Source organism: Corythoichthys intestinalis, chromosome 7 (genome assembly GCF_030265065.1).
Source record: "Corythoichthys intestinalis isolate RoL2023-P3 chromosome 7, ASM3026506v1, whole genome shotgun sequence".
NCBI classification, from domain to species: domain Eukaryota; kingdom Metazoa; phylum Chordata; class Actinopteri; order Syngnathiformes; family Syngnathidae; genus Corythoichthys; species Corythoichthys intestinalis.
In genome coordinates, this window is record NC_080401.1 from 55845047 (window position 1) to 55859334 (window position 14288).

Sequence of the window (14288 nt, forward strand, 5' to 3'; positions counted from 1 at the left end):
GTTGGTACACAGCCACCATCTTTAAACAGTAGACTTCTCGGGTCTTATAAATATAACGTTACTGTCACTCGCTCACGTAACGTTAGCCCTTCGTAGGGCTAGGTTTCTGTTGATTATGACCACTGTCGATGCGTGGCTAACGTGTCTTACATACAGGCTTTATTTAATTTGTAAAAACACAGCGCTGTAGAGTGATGAGGGTGTAAAATTAAAACATAATAAAGCTAAGTGTCAGTTTTAGCTCAGTAGTCATTGCTGAATAAAACACTAGTAGCACTGGTCCCTAATGTGCTCCAATACAGCAGATATGATACATTTATTTTGAACACTGCAAAAACTCAAAATCCTATCAGTACTTACAGTTTAGACTAACTTAAAACTTAACTAGAACTTAAAAATAGCTTGACACAAATGGAAGTTCAATTGAAACACTTGGGAAAAAATCCTAACTTTTAAGTGATGTGTGTTATCAAGCATAATTACATTTTTAGGTAAGAAATATGTTGTTGTTTTTTTTTAAATAAGATCTAGAAGTTTGAGTTTGAGTGAAAGCAGTGATTTTTTTTTTATAGTCACATCTGAGATGCAATTGTTGGCTGTTGGCTGTCTCATGTATGTTTATAATTTCTCTTTAGAAAAAAAAGACATATAATCCAATATTGAACCATTTTCAGTCAATCAATGTCTTTATTTTCGATGTACATTGTTGAAAACAGCCAACAATTGCATCTCAGTTGTGACTAGAAAAAAAATTCACTGCTTTCACTCAAAAAACTTCTAGATCTTTAAAAAAAAAAAAAAAAAACATATTTCTTACCTAGTGTGTAATTACACTTGATAACACACATCACTTGAAAGCTACGTGTTTTTCCCACGTGTTTCAATTTAATTTCCATTTGTGTCAAGCTATTTTAAAGTTCTAGTTAAGTTTTAAATTAGTCAAAACTGTAAGTACTGATAGGATTTTGAGTTTTTGCAGTGTTCAAAATAAATGTATGATACCTGCTATATTTGGAGCACATTAGGGACAAGTGCTACTTGGTGTTTTATTCAGCAATGACTACTGAGCTAAAACTGACACTTAGCTTTATTATGTTTTCATTTTACACCCTCATCACTCTACAGTGCTGTGTTTTTACAGATTAAATAAAGCCTGTATGTTAAACACGTTAGCCACGCATCGACAGTGGTCATAATCAATAAAAACCTAGCCCTCCGCAGGGCTAACGTTACGTGAGCGAGTGACAGTAAAACGTTATATTTATTAGGAATGAGAAGTCTACTGCTTAAAGATGGCGGCTGTTTACTAACGCAGCCCGGACGCGGCCGAGTCTGTCATTTCGCATTTAGTCCTAAATGCATGCGACATCTATGAGACGCATTGGACACTACCTGCTACCAGACTAGCATCATGCAGGCATAGTTTTTAGCAATGTTGGCGTAGTTTGTAGCGGCTGTCGGCTGCAGCAAGTTTTTTTTTTTTCTTTATTGTTTCTTCCTCTACGCACGTGACGTCAGCCCGTTGTCCCGCATTAAAAGTAGTCCGGGCAAAACGTGATGCTTAGAGCTGGGAAAATTAAATAAAAAAACATGCGATTTTGTACATTTTTGTTGGGAAATGGAAAATGGTGCTACACTTATATAGCACCTTTCTACCTTTAAGGCCCTCAAAGCACTTTACAGTGTGTCTATCTACCTAATGCTGACGCAGCACCAGGAGCAATGTGGGGTTCGGTATCTTGCTCAAGGATACTTAGACGAGTTCATCAGAGGGGGAGAATCAAACCCACAACGTCTGGGTTGGGGAAGGACTACACTACCGCTGAGCCACGCCATCCCCAAACTATTTGTTGCATCAAGCTGGGATTAAGAAGTAAATTGACATTGTAAACAACCATCGTCCAGCCTGTTTCAACTGGGATAATTAGACCGCTTCCGGCCCCTCCCAGTTAAAATGGATTGGTCGTCTATTGCCTTCAATGGATGCCAAACATTTTAAAACACAATCAATGAAGCCTCAAAATGCTGGAATCGCATTAACACGTTTTTGAACACATTTAGCAATTTAAATGTTAACAACAAAGAATACTAGGGCTGCAGCTATCGAATATTTTAGTAATCGAGTAATCGACTGAAAATCCTATCGATTAGGCGAGTAATCGGATAAAACATATACTTTTAGGTAAAGAGCAATTATAAATATACATGAGAAAACAAGACATTTCATCTAATATTGAACCATTTTCAGTCAATCTGTCTTTATTTTCGATGTACATTCTTGAAAACAGACAATAATTGCCTCTCAGATGTGACTAGAATTAAAAAGAAGACCAATTCACTGCTTTCACTTGAAAAACTTTTAGATCTGATAAAAAAAAATATATATTTCTTACCTAAAAATGCCATTACGCTTAATAACACACATCACTTAAAAGTTAGATGTTTTTCCCACCTGTTTCAATTGAATTTCCATTTGTGTCAAGCCATTTTTAAGTTCTAGTTAAGTTTTATGTTAGTCTAAACTGTAAGTCCTGATAGGATTTTGAGTTTTTGCAATGTTCAAAATAAATGTATTGTAACATATCAGGTTATAATATGGCGGGGATATTTGCATGTGTTCCTGAATGCACCGTGTGACGTGCAGGGCTGAGGGAGGTGCGGGAGAGCGAGAAACGTGCCTTGTTGATGTTGTTGTCGTTCCACAAGTTCCCAAAAAATAAATAATTGCAACCTAACGAAGTGGGTGACTCTTTGTCAACATTACAGTAGGATACCTGCTGTATTGGAGCACATTAGGGACCAGTGCTACTTGGTGTTTTATCCAGCAATGACTACTGAGCTAAAATTGACAGTTAGCGTTATCATATTTTCATTTTACACCCTCATCACTCTACAACGCTATGTTTTCACAGATTAAATAAAGCCTGTATGTAAGACACGTTAGCCACGCGCAGGGCTAACGTTACGTGAGCGAGTAACGTTAATCTTTTTTATTAGCGCTGAGAAGTGTACTGCTTTAAGATAGCGGCTGTTTACTAACACCGCTGACTCTGTCATTTCGCATCTAGTTCAACATAGATGTGATATCTATGAGACGCTTCAGATGCTACCTGCTACCGCCGTAGCATCATGCGGGCTAGTTTTTAGCAACGTCAGCATAGTTTGTAGCGGCTGTCGGCTGCAGAAAGGTTTTTCATATTTTTTTTTATTGCTTCTTCCTCTACGCACAATACATCAGCGCGTTGTCCCGCATTAAAAGTAGTCCGGGCAAAACGTGATGCTTAGAGCTGGCAAAATTAAACGATTCCTCGAGGTGAATAAAATTACTCGGATCAGTTTTTAAACTCGAGTTACTCGAGTTTTCGTTTCAGCTCTAAAGAATACTAACTGAAAAATCAAAACGACCCTTCGAATAGCTGCTGTAATAGCTTTGAAAATGTGTTATTAAACCTATTTGAAACCGCAAAGTGACAGCCGGAGGCTTGCCCAACCTATCAAATGTGACAGAACGGCCACGCCTCAGTAATGAACATCAGCTAGTTAAATACGACATGCCATCACAAAGATGGGAAATTCCCGTCAAATGTCAGGGAACAAACACACCTGTGTGTCTAGGAAGAAAAAATAAATAAATCTATTTTTTCAGAAAGTTTAATTGATATTTATCTCACCCTCTGCCACTGACAACAATAGATTCAGTTGCTGCCAGCCTTTTCCAGTTCAAATGGATTGGGCGTCTATCGCAGCCAACAAATTAACAAAAGCTTTGGGCATTTCCGTGCCAATGATGTCGTCTATTAATAGTTTGGATAGCGGCAGAAGTCAAAACGGGTGCGTGAAGGTGACCCGTTTAGTCGGAAACCCCTCATGAGCCTCATTAGCGGCTCCCCAATTGAAGGTCATTAGTCAGAGGTAGTCGTGTTTTTTTTGCTCCGAGGCGTCAAGACCCCTTTTTTTTTTTCTTACCTCGCCGCAGTGTTTCACATGTTCCACCTGCCGAAATCGCTTGGTCCCGGGCGACCGATTCCACTACGTCAACGGCAGCCTGTTCTGCGAGCACGACCGACCCACGGCGCTCATCAACGGCCACTTGAGCTCGCTGCAGACCAACCCGCTACTGCCGGACCAGAAGGTGAGGCCGCCCGGACTGACCTCAGGTCAAGTCTTTCACATTTGCAAGTAGAACACATAGACTATGTAGTTATGAAGCAGCTATTTTGCACTTGAGCTACATTCACTTGGCAGGTCAATTCCAATTTTCCCCACATATGCTGACATTTTCATGGAGTACGAACAGACCAATTCCAATGGCTTTTTTCGTATGTGGATATCATTCTGTTGTGTACTGTATTTGGGACAAGTAACCTTTAAGTTAGCAGGGGTATAAGTAAGGGTGTAACAGTAGATGTATTTGTATTGAACCGTTTCGGTACGTGATGCTCGGTTCGGAATGGAGGCGTACCGAACGAGTTTCTATCGTAATGTAACCCTTACTTTTCGAGGCTGTGAGTCGATCGGGTTGCAGTTTCTTTGTGTAGATTATATTTACTCAGTCTTCTCTACTATGAGGACCAACACGGTAGGACAGTATAACCCAGAAACGTCAACGGCGCGACAACGTGGCCGCCGCGAGAACGCAGTGAAACGCGGGTGTTAAAGTCAATCAGCCAATGCACACCAGTTGCAGTGCGGCCGCATGTTGGAAGCGTCCCAGAAGCGGCTCAACACGACGCACGCGAAAAGAACGGCAGAGTTTATTAATCTTATTTTTAAGATTCTTAGATTATTCGCGATTCGGCCGTGGAAGATTCGAGAACGATTCACAAACATCCAAATTCGGATTATTGAATTATACCAGGTAAAGCGGCAGTAAAACACAGTAGGCACGGTCTTTGGGACGCAATGAGGAACGGACCGAGAGTAAATATCATTTTCAACTCATGCCGCTAGATAAAAAAACAATCATGCCTGAATGCGACCGACAGCCGCTACAAACAACGACCAGTTGCTAGTTGCTACAACCATACGGCTACAGTCGATATCATATATATGTAGAACTAGATGCAAAATGATAGACGACGGCGGTGTTAGAACATGTATTATTGAACAGAGATGCAAAATGACATACTTGCCGGCATTAGTAAACAGCCGCCATCTTAAAGCAGTAGACTTTTCTAGAAGGCTCTTTTGTAGCGAACCTAATTAACTTTTTATCTAAAATACTCCTAAATCGGCAAAATCTTGTCTTGAATCTATCTTTAAATGATGAAACAGTTTTAAAACTTTGACATGTCAAAAGTAGACAGAAGGGAAATTATGGAATAACGGGAGCAATTTTAACAACTGTAACAGTTGATTCACATCATTAAATTAATTGAATGTAGTTTAAAGCTGCTGATACAGAATGGGGACTGGAGTATTTTATTTACTGTTATTTTTGTATATTTGTTTACTGTTATATGTTAACTTGATACTGAAATAGTAGTTTGGTTTAGCCTCAGATGATTTTTGAACAATTTTGGAACTAATGTACAAAACATAAAAAATAAAAAAAAAAGGAGGGGTTGCATCAATAATCGTTTTATAATCAAATCGGAGCCTCTGAATTGTAATCGTAATCAAATCGTTAGGTGCCCAAAGATTCCCAGCTCTACTACCGGTACCTAGGATCGGGCAGACCGGAAGTCACTCTTGTAAAAATACGGTGGATCCGGTTGATTTTCAAACTAATATGCAATCGTAACCCACTTTTTGGGTCTATCAGATCTCTTGAGTGGTAGATCGGGACACAGTTGACTTGTCTTTGTTGATTTACTGCTATCTTCTCTGCTATGAAAATAACCAACATGGCCCCGTGTTCAAGACAAAACCCTCCTACCACAACAAAACAAGTAGGAACTAATATTCACATAGGAACTTAAGTTATACAACATCAAATATACATTATAAATGAATACTACATCGCATTTGTAAAATATAATCACATAATAAAATAAGCAGCCCATTTAAATAAAATAAATTGAAATGAGCTAAAACACCTGTAATTAAAAAGAATAATACACAGATCCTGCTTACACAATTAAATTTATTCATTTCTTTGTAGCGCTTTAACTTGAGAAAATCCACCAATAAAGCTTTTGAAAACCGTTCATAAGAAAAAAAAAATATTCATTGAGGCATTTCATTTGTAAAATACATGTTAAAATCTTTGTCATTGGGATTGCTTATCTCTTTAGAACAGGACTTCTTTTTTCTTCTTTCTTTCAGAAAGAAAGCTGACCAAAACATGAATGAAAGGCAAATTGTTGTTGGATTATATCTTTAAATACCCACTACTTTTTGAGCAGAATTCTAGCTTTGTATAGGCTAATGGTCCTATTGTTGAAAACACAAAGGTGTGTAATAAACAACTAGCTTATTTATATTTTGCATTTTGTTTTCTTACTGTACCGAAAATAAACCGAACCATGACCTCAGAACCGAGATTTTTGTGTACCGTTACACCCCTGGGTATAAGTAGTTGGTGGAGTTGATTTCAACTAATTCCGTGCAGTTTGCAAGTCATTTGTTAGTTTCAGGGTTCCGGAGTGGCTAAGCTAGCGCGAGTTAATGGCTCCTTCACAGCATGCCAATAATAAGCAATACAAATCTACGAACAGATCCAACACATTTAAATAAATTCAAAACATAGATCATTGTTCCAAAACACCCATGTGGGCAAACAATGTCACACCAAACTGCTGTAATTCATTTCATTCTGCAGGACTTTTTTTGTTAGTTTTTTTGTTTAGATGCGTAATACGACCCCAATAAAGAGTGCTTCGGCCACCCGTGTTCACGCTGCATTCGACGAAGGTGCGAAGTCAGACTTAACCCGCTCCGAGGGATACCAGATGCGACCTCAAAGCGTTCAAAGGGAATGTAAACAGCAAAGATGGCTGATCGCGACAAATTGTTTTTTGATTTGCCCATCAAGACCTCCAGCAAACCTGCCTTTTCAAATAGTGGAGGCGTTCCAATGATATTTTTCCAAGTTAGAAGCTCTGAGTTTCCACCTTCCTCGAATGCAGCATCAGTCTGCTGATTTAACTGATGGGCGAAAATGGCAAAATGTCCATTTAGAGGCTGTGGAAACAGACAGAAGAAATGGGCAAAGCAAAGTTTCCACAAATTCCCTATTAGGAACGAGGAACAATATAAACTGGTTACTTGCTGCTGACTACAACATAAAAAATCAGCGGTGAAAAAAAAAACGATGTGATATACGTATATTTCATGTGTGCATATGTTGTTTTTTATTGGCATGCTAAGATGGTCCAATGGACTCGCGCTAGCCCTGAAACTAACAAACAACACGAAATAGAAATAAACTCCACCGACGAATTAAACCCTGGTTAACTCGAAGATTTAGCCTGATTTAAAAAATCCTGAATTTCCCGTTTAAGTCAAATTGCTTTGCTTATCTAACTCTCCCATGCGAACATTGATGGCCAAATGAAGCTTGTTCACAATGTTGCTTTGCAGCCAATTAATTAAAAGCTTCATGGTGGTTCATTTACTCTATGGCGCTACTATATTTCACTAGCTCTGGATAGCCACCATGTTTCACAGTGGGGATGGTGTGTTTTTGGTGATGTGCAGTGTTTGGTTTCTGCCAAACATAACGTCTTGTCTGATGGCCCAAAAACTCCATATTGGTCTCGTAAGACCAAATAATCTTTTTCCACTTGACCATGGAGTCTTCTACATGCTTTTTTAATCAAACTCTAGTCGAGATCTAATATGACTTGTCTTGTCTTTTGCCAAAATTTTGTTGACGTGTCTAAAAATGAAAGAATAGGCAGAAATGTCTCTCGGGTCTTCTCTAACTAACAGGAATTTGGCTATTTTTGGTGAGAAACTGACTTGGTCTCACTCAAAAGTAGTCACCAGTTTATCCACTCAACATGACCTGTCTATTGTAAAAGGACCCACAAATTGAACAGAAATTTTTCTCAACTTTGAGTAAAGTTAGAAAACAGTCCTCCCCTGACACCAATTCCGCCAGCTAACCCCAAATTTTGTTGACATGTCAATCATAACAGGACATATAAAGAAGCCTGTCGAGGCTTAATGATCGTCCCCCACAAGGTCATCTCGAATTTCTATCCCGTGGCGGATGAACGACGTGTTAATGAGCGCCTTTTCCAGTTTTACCTCCGCTCAACTAGCCTGAGAAACATCGCCCGGGGGCGTCGCGGCACGACGTGATCTGTACTCTGCTGTTTGAAAGCAAAACAGAAGCCTAATCATACGCGAAGGACGCAGCGCTTCCTCATTACGCCCGCAGCAGATGTAATCACGTCGTCCGCGAAGAGAAATTACATTGCGGTTTCACCTTGAGTGCTCGGCAGAGGCGGTACACCTCTAAATCCTCGCCGGCGCGCCGATTGAAAGCGCTGGGCTTAATTGTGGACGTCTGTTTAAGTCGTGCTAAACAGCCGGGCCTCGTTGCTTATTGATGCGGCCGGCATCCATTGTCGTGTAATGCGCTGCATTATTGATGCTAAAGTGCACCGGGGTGGTGGATATTGGCCACGTTGCTTTAATTATAGTGCACGGACTCGCACAATTATTAAATAAACATAGAGTAACCCTTTATAGGGCACTGTTTAACTCATTGGCTGTCAATGGCACTGGAAGATGAGCATTTACAGCCAGCCCTTCCAGTATAAGTGAATTGGACGTCTATGTCAGTGGCAGGCAATGAGTTCATTTTGCGTCACTTCATGTAATTTTAAGTTTCTTACGGGTCTTTCCTGTGCATTGTGGATCATTTCCTGTTGATTTTGTGGCATTTTCAGGTGACTTCCTGATGATTTGGCGTAATTTCCTGTTGGTTTTTGGGCATTTTTGGGTCACTTCCTTGTTAACTCATTGGACGCCATTGACAGTGCTAGGCATCCAATTCATTTGACTGCGAGCGGGCGAATGAACGAATGAAATTGCGGACATGAATGTGAGCCGAATGCACGCAGGCTACACACAAATCACAAATGTCTGGTTTTACGGCGCCCAGTGTCAAAATAAAAGCATTTGATTTTGTATATGGTGTGAAGGAATCTGACCTTTTAGCCAGACTGCCAGAATCACACCAGCCCACCCGCCGGAGCTGCGCCCGGGCCGGCGGGACTCCCGGCCAAAAGGCCAAACTCCAAGCGTTCACCCATAGTCTTAACCCTTTGTACTGACTCCATTTTGAAAGCTGGAAAAAGGCTTCGAAGCTCAAGTTGACAATTTATTCAGGTCGACAGCGATCAAACGGCAAGGCGAAACCGAAACAGACTCAGGCGGGGAGGCAAGGTCACCCTATCACAGGTCAACAAAAGGTTCCCGAGGAAAATGACAACATTTAGTTAAACATTCATTCTTTTGAAGGCTTTTGCTGGGCTGGTCGTGGGCAGCAAGAAGGGTGTGTTTGGGCTTTGTTTAAGATTATCGTCTGTTTGTGGATTGGACAGGAGGATTTGGGAGTTACTGTTGTCAGGGCATCAAGGGTTGTGGATTTTGCCACCTCGGCATCAAATGGGCTTTCTTTTTATTTGGGGGTTGGCCCTAGCAACAGATGAGTGTCTCCCTAAAAGGGAAGGGGAAGCAAGCTGGTGACACCCCTTGGAGTTGTTTGGCTATGTGTGTGCATGTAGGTGGAATTCTACGGTGGCCGAGAGGTGTCAGGCAAAATGCAAAGTCCAAACACTTTGCAAATAGAAAAAGCACGAACCCCAATTGCAAACGCTTTGCAAAAGAAAAAAAAGCACAAATGCAAGCTGCCACAACACAATCCCCAATTCCTAAAGCGCGATTGCAAATTGGCAAAAGCACGAACACCAATTGCCACAACACGACAGCAAATGGCTCCTAGCACGACCGCAAAAGGCTCGCAAGACAATTGCAAAGACGATGATCCAGAAGTTTAAAAAAAAAAAAAAAAATGATAAAAAAGACGTCACTTTGTATATTGCTATATGTGCTTTGTGACCATTACTACGGGCCTCCGTAAAGTTGCCCACCCACCCCCACCCCCATCAGACGAGAATTTATATAAAAATTGTTAATCGTTTGTGCTGCAATGGGTTTGTAGATACATTAATATGCTTTTATTGAGATATTAATTTCGAGTGGGGACGTCACTCGCTTTTTCTTAGCTTAGCTCCCGCAGCTAATAGAGCATACCAACTCTCTCAATAATAGAGGAGTGTCCTAACAACTAGCACGAACAGAGCACAAAAAAATTTGGGTCCATTTTGCGTTAAATTGGGGGGCTTGAGATATTAATGTCGAGTGATGACGTCCCTCTAAGCCCCTCATTTACTGCAAAATGGTTCTGAATTGGTGCCATTCGTTTGTGCTAGTTGTTAGGACACCCCTCTGTTATTTAGAGAGTTGGTACGCTTCATTAAAATAACAGGGAGAGAGTTGGTACGCTCCATTAACATAACATAACAGACTGGTGTCTAAAGGCCGAGTTAAACTTCCGCGTTAGACCTGCGCCGTCAAGGAAGACCCAAGTTACGACCCTGCGCCGTAGCCTGACGCGCTCCTCTCGAATTTTCTAACCTACGCGTCGCGTAGGCGCGTATGATGTCGCAGAAACGGACTGTGATTGGTCCGCTCAGACTGTTGTTTCCGGTTCAGCGCGAAATCACCGCCATTGTAGAATAGAATCAAACAATATTTTCTACACGCAAAAATGGACCAAGCCGACGGGAGTATCATCGAAGAGCAAGTCTCGTCAAGACATTATTGTGATTGCCAAATGGCAAAGTCGGGGATTGGGGGGAAAAAAAACATGGAAGAACCACCGAGACGTGTGCCAACTTTTTATCACTTTATGTCGTATTTATGGTTGGTGCACTTCATCATTTATCGTGTACATATGTTTGCTGTGAGTCTGTGACTTAACGTGTCACACTTCAAGTATATGAAGAATAAAGCATAGATTTGGTGTCAAAAGAGTTGTTTTGATCTTTAATTTTCAATAACAGACAGTTCACACACGATACATCATCACTAATTGAGAGTGCCTCGGTGCTTTATATGATAACGCTAAAATCAAGGCTCCCAACGCAGTTTGGGAAGTTCTGTAGACGCCAGAAATCTGCTATGGCTTCCCACTGGCTGGTTGTAGGACACGGCAAACCAATCGGGCTGGAGGGCTTTGCAGACCTTAAACCCAGTGCTCGACGCCAGTTTGAAGCTAGCCGCCACAGCTAGCTCTCTCCACCAGAGTCTAAAACTCTCTGTGCGGCATCAAAAGTCGGCCAGACCGCCTCGAAACAGTCTTCTGCGTCGCCTGCCCCTCAACATTTGTATGTTCAATATTTATTCAGTGTTGATGATCAGAATATTTACTTTCAAGAGTTCCATCTTGCATTGTTTATTTTTTCTCGGATAAACTAGCGGAAGTCAACAAGCATGCCCCAAAACTGTACAAACATAACGCCACACCCCTCTAGTGGCTTGGCGGTGAATTACAGAGCAACGCATTCCCTCACCGCAGAACCATCGAATGTCGAATGCCGCCGTAGTCGCTGCGCCGTCACCGCAACGCGGGAGTATAACTCAGGCTTAACAAGTAGCACAAACGAATGGCACAAATTCGGAACCATTTTGCAGTAAATGAGGGGCTTAGAGGGACATCATCACTCGAAACTAATATCTCAAGCCCCCCAATTTACCGCAAAATGGACCCGAATTTATTTGTGCTCTGTTCGTGCTAGTTGTTAGGACACCCCTCTGTTATTGAGAGTTGGTACGCTCCCTTAGCTGCGGGAGCTAAGCTAAGAAGAAGCTACAAGTGACGTCCCCACTCGTAATTAATATCTCAATAAAAGCATAATAGTGAATCTACAAAACCGTTGCAGCACAAATGATTAACATCATTATTAGGGTTGTTCTGATCATGTTTTTTGCTCCCGATCTGATCCCGATTGTTTTAGTTTGAGTTTGATCTGCCGATCCCGATATTTCCCGATCCGATTGCTTTTTTTTGCTCCCGATTCAATTCCGATCATTTTCCCCGATCATATACATTTTGGCAACGCATTAAGAAAAAAATGAAAATAACTCGGACGAACATATACATTCAACTTACAGTACATAAGAATTGTATTTGTTTATTATGACAATAAATCCTCTCGGCCACCGTAGAATTACATACATGTGTGCTAATACATTTCATGAAGCAATGGCATCTAGATAAAATGCAACAACAAATATGATTTCTTAAACAGTCTAATTTCTTAATGTCTGCGGCTTGTCCTGGAAGTTGAACTGTGGAACCCAGGCCGATTTAACGACGAGGCAGTTTTCATCATGATTCAAACATGTTTGAAGTAAAGTAATCAAACACAATAATATCTCCTTATTGCAGTTAATCATAAAGCACTCTATTCTAACAATTAATCATCAATACCTGAACTTTAATGTGAGCATTCATTATATTGTTGGCATCCATTAGCAACAGGGGTCCGATCACGTCTTTTTCAAAGTATCTGAATCGGCAAAAAAATATCTGACATGCCTTATTTTAATATATATATATTTTTTAATTAAATTGTTTTCTAATTGTATTTAAAGCGATCAGATTTATCGCGTTAACGGCGGTAATTAATTTTTTTAAATGAATCACGTTAAAATATATAACGCAATTAATGCATGCGCTGCACGACCCACTCACGCATTGCCGCGTTCAATCTATAATGGTGCCGTTTTACCTATATTGAGAGCTAAAGGGTAGCGTGAAATGAGTAGAGAGAATTTTGGCAGCCTTTGGAGCTTTTAAATTTGCTAATACCTTACTATCCCTCTCTCAACAATTAGAAATATCGTGGGAAGCAATGTGGGCAAGAAAGGTACTAGTTGATCTTTTTCTTAACACCCTATGTTATTTCTCAACGCAGAAAACAGTCATGGTTGCACTTCCCATCATGCATTTGGGCAGAACAGTTAAATGGTTACAGTATCATTTACTGAAAGCTCAACAAATACACTAGATGGCAATATTTAGTCACAATATACAAAGTCAAATTTATCCTTTAAGAATTACAAGTCTTTCTATCCGTGGATCCCTCTCACAGAAAGAATGTTAATAATGTAAATGCCATCTTGAGGATTTATTGTCATAATAAACAAATACAGTACTTATGTACTGTATGTTGAATGTATATATTCGTCCAAGTTTTATTCATTTTTTTCTTAATGCATTGCCAAAATGTATTTGATCGGGAAAAACTATCGGGAATGATTGGAATTGAATCGGGAGCAAAAAAAAAAGCAATCGGATCGGGAAATATTGGGATTGGCAGATACTCAAACTAAAACGATCGGGATCGGCTCGGGAGCAAAAAAACATGATCGGAACAACCCTAGTAAATATTTAATAAACCTTTTTGATGATTATCTTCACAGACTGTGGAAAAAAAAAATGACTTTTTTTTTTCTGTTCTTGTTCAGGTGTGTTAAACGGTCGCCATGCAGGAAAGCAGGGACGTGTGCCTTCATTTTAGCCCGTTGCTCATCATCAACACAGACATTTTGTGGAGCCCTTTTCCCAACTTTCCCCAAACCTGGACGGGATAATTGCACTTAAAGAGGTGGGACCGCTAAACAAAGAGACTCTCCAGGAAGAGATATGACTTTTTTTTCCCCCCCACATGAAATTCCGATGGAGTCCATGTTTTCTATTCGAGAAACATGATTTCATTTTTGATGTTGTGGCGGGATTGTGATTTTTTTTTTTTTTGTTTGTTTTGTTTTCTTAGCTGTTGTGTCAAAATTATGTACAGTATGCATGTTAATGTCGTCGTCCCACCACTCTTTTCCCTTTCACACCCGAAAAAAAAAAGGAACAAATGCTCCCTGTCAGTCATTCAGTGGTGTAGAGTCCCCTCTTGACATTTAACAAAAGAGATGAATTTATATGTGATATTTTCCGAGACGTTTGCTCCACTATGGTGTATTTAATTAATAAAAAAAATATGGACGGTTTAATGTATTTTTTGTGTTCTGATTTCACAATACCAAACCATAACTGTTGGAGGAAAGCATAACATTTCATTGCAGTTGATGGCGATAGACGTCCAATCCATTCAAACTGGGAGTTTAAATAGTTCGGTTCTAACGGATTTGCCGTCTATTACGGTCAATTGCAGCCAATGGGTTAAATGTAACGTTGCCTGAAGATGTGGTCTGAAACTGAAAGGATCTCAGCATTTTGGAACGTTGTGAAAAATTTAACATTCAAAAAA

At 40.3% G+C, this 14288-nt stretch overlaps 1 protein-coding gene across 2 annotated transcripts in view; it reads left to right on the forward strand.

Annotated features, from left to right (window-relative positions):
- The window catches only part of lmo4b (LIM domain only 4b), a 53562-nt gene extending 39531 nt beyond the window's left edge, over positions 1-14031 (forward strand). For both annotated transcript variants that reach the window (XM_057840591.1, XM_057840590.1), the window contains exons 4-5: positions 3977-4132; positions 13495-14031. In XM_057840591.1, coding sequence (XP_057696574.1) covers positions 3977-4132; positions 13495-13503 — 165 coding nt within the window. In that variant the 3' untranslated portion in view covers positions 13504-14031. The remainder of the gene's footprint in view (positions 1-3976; positions 4133-13494) is intronic.
- The last annotated feature ends 257 nt before the right edge of the window (positions 14032-14288 follow it).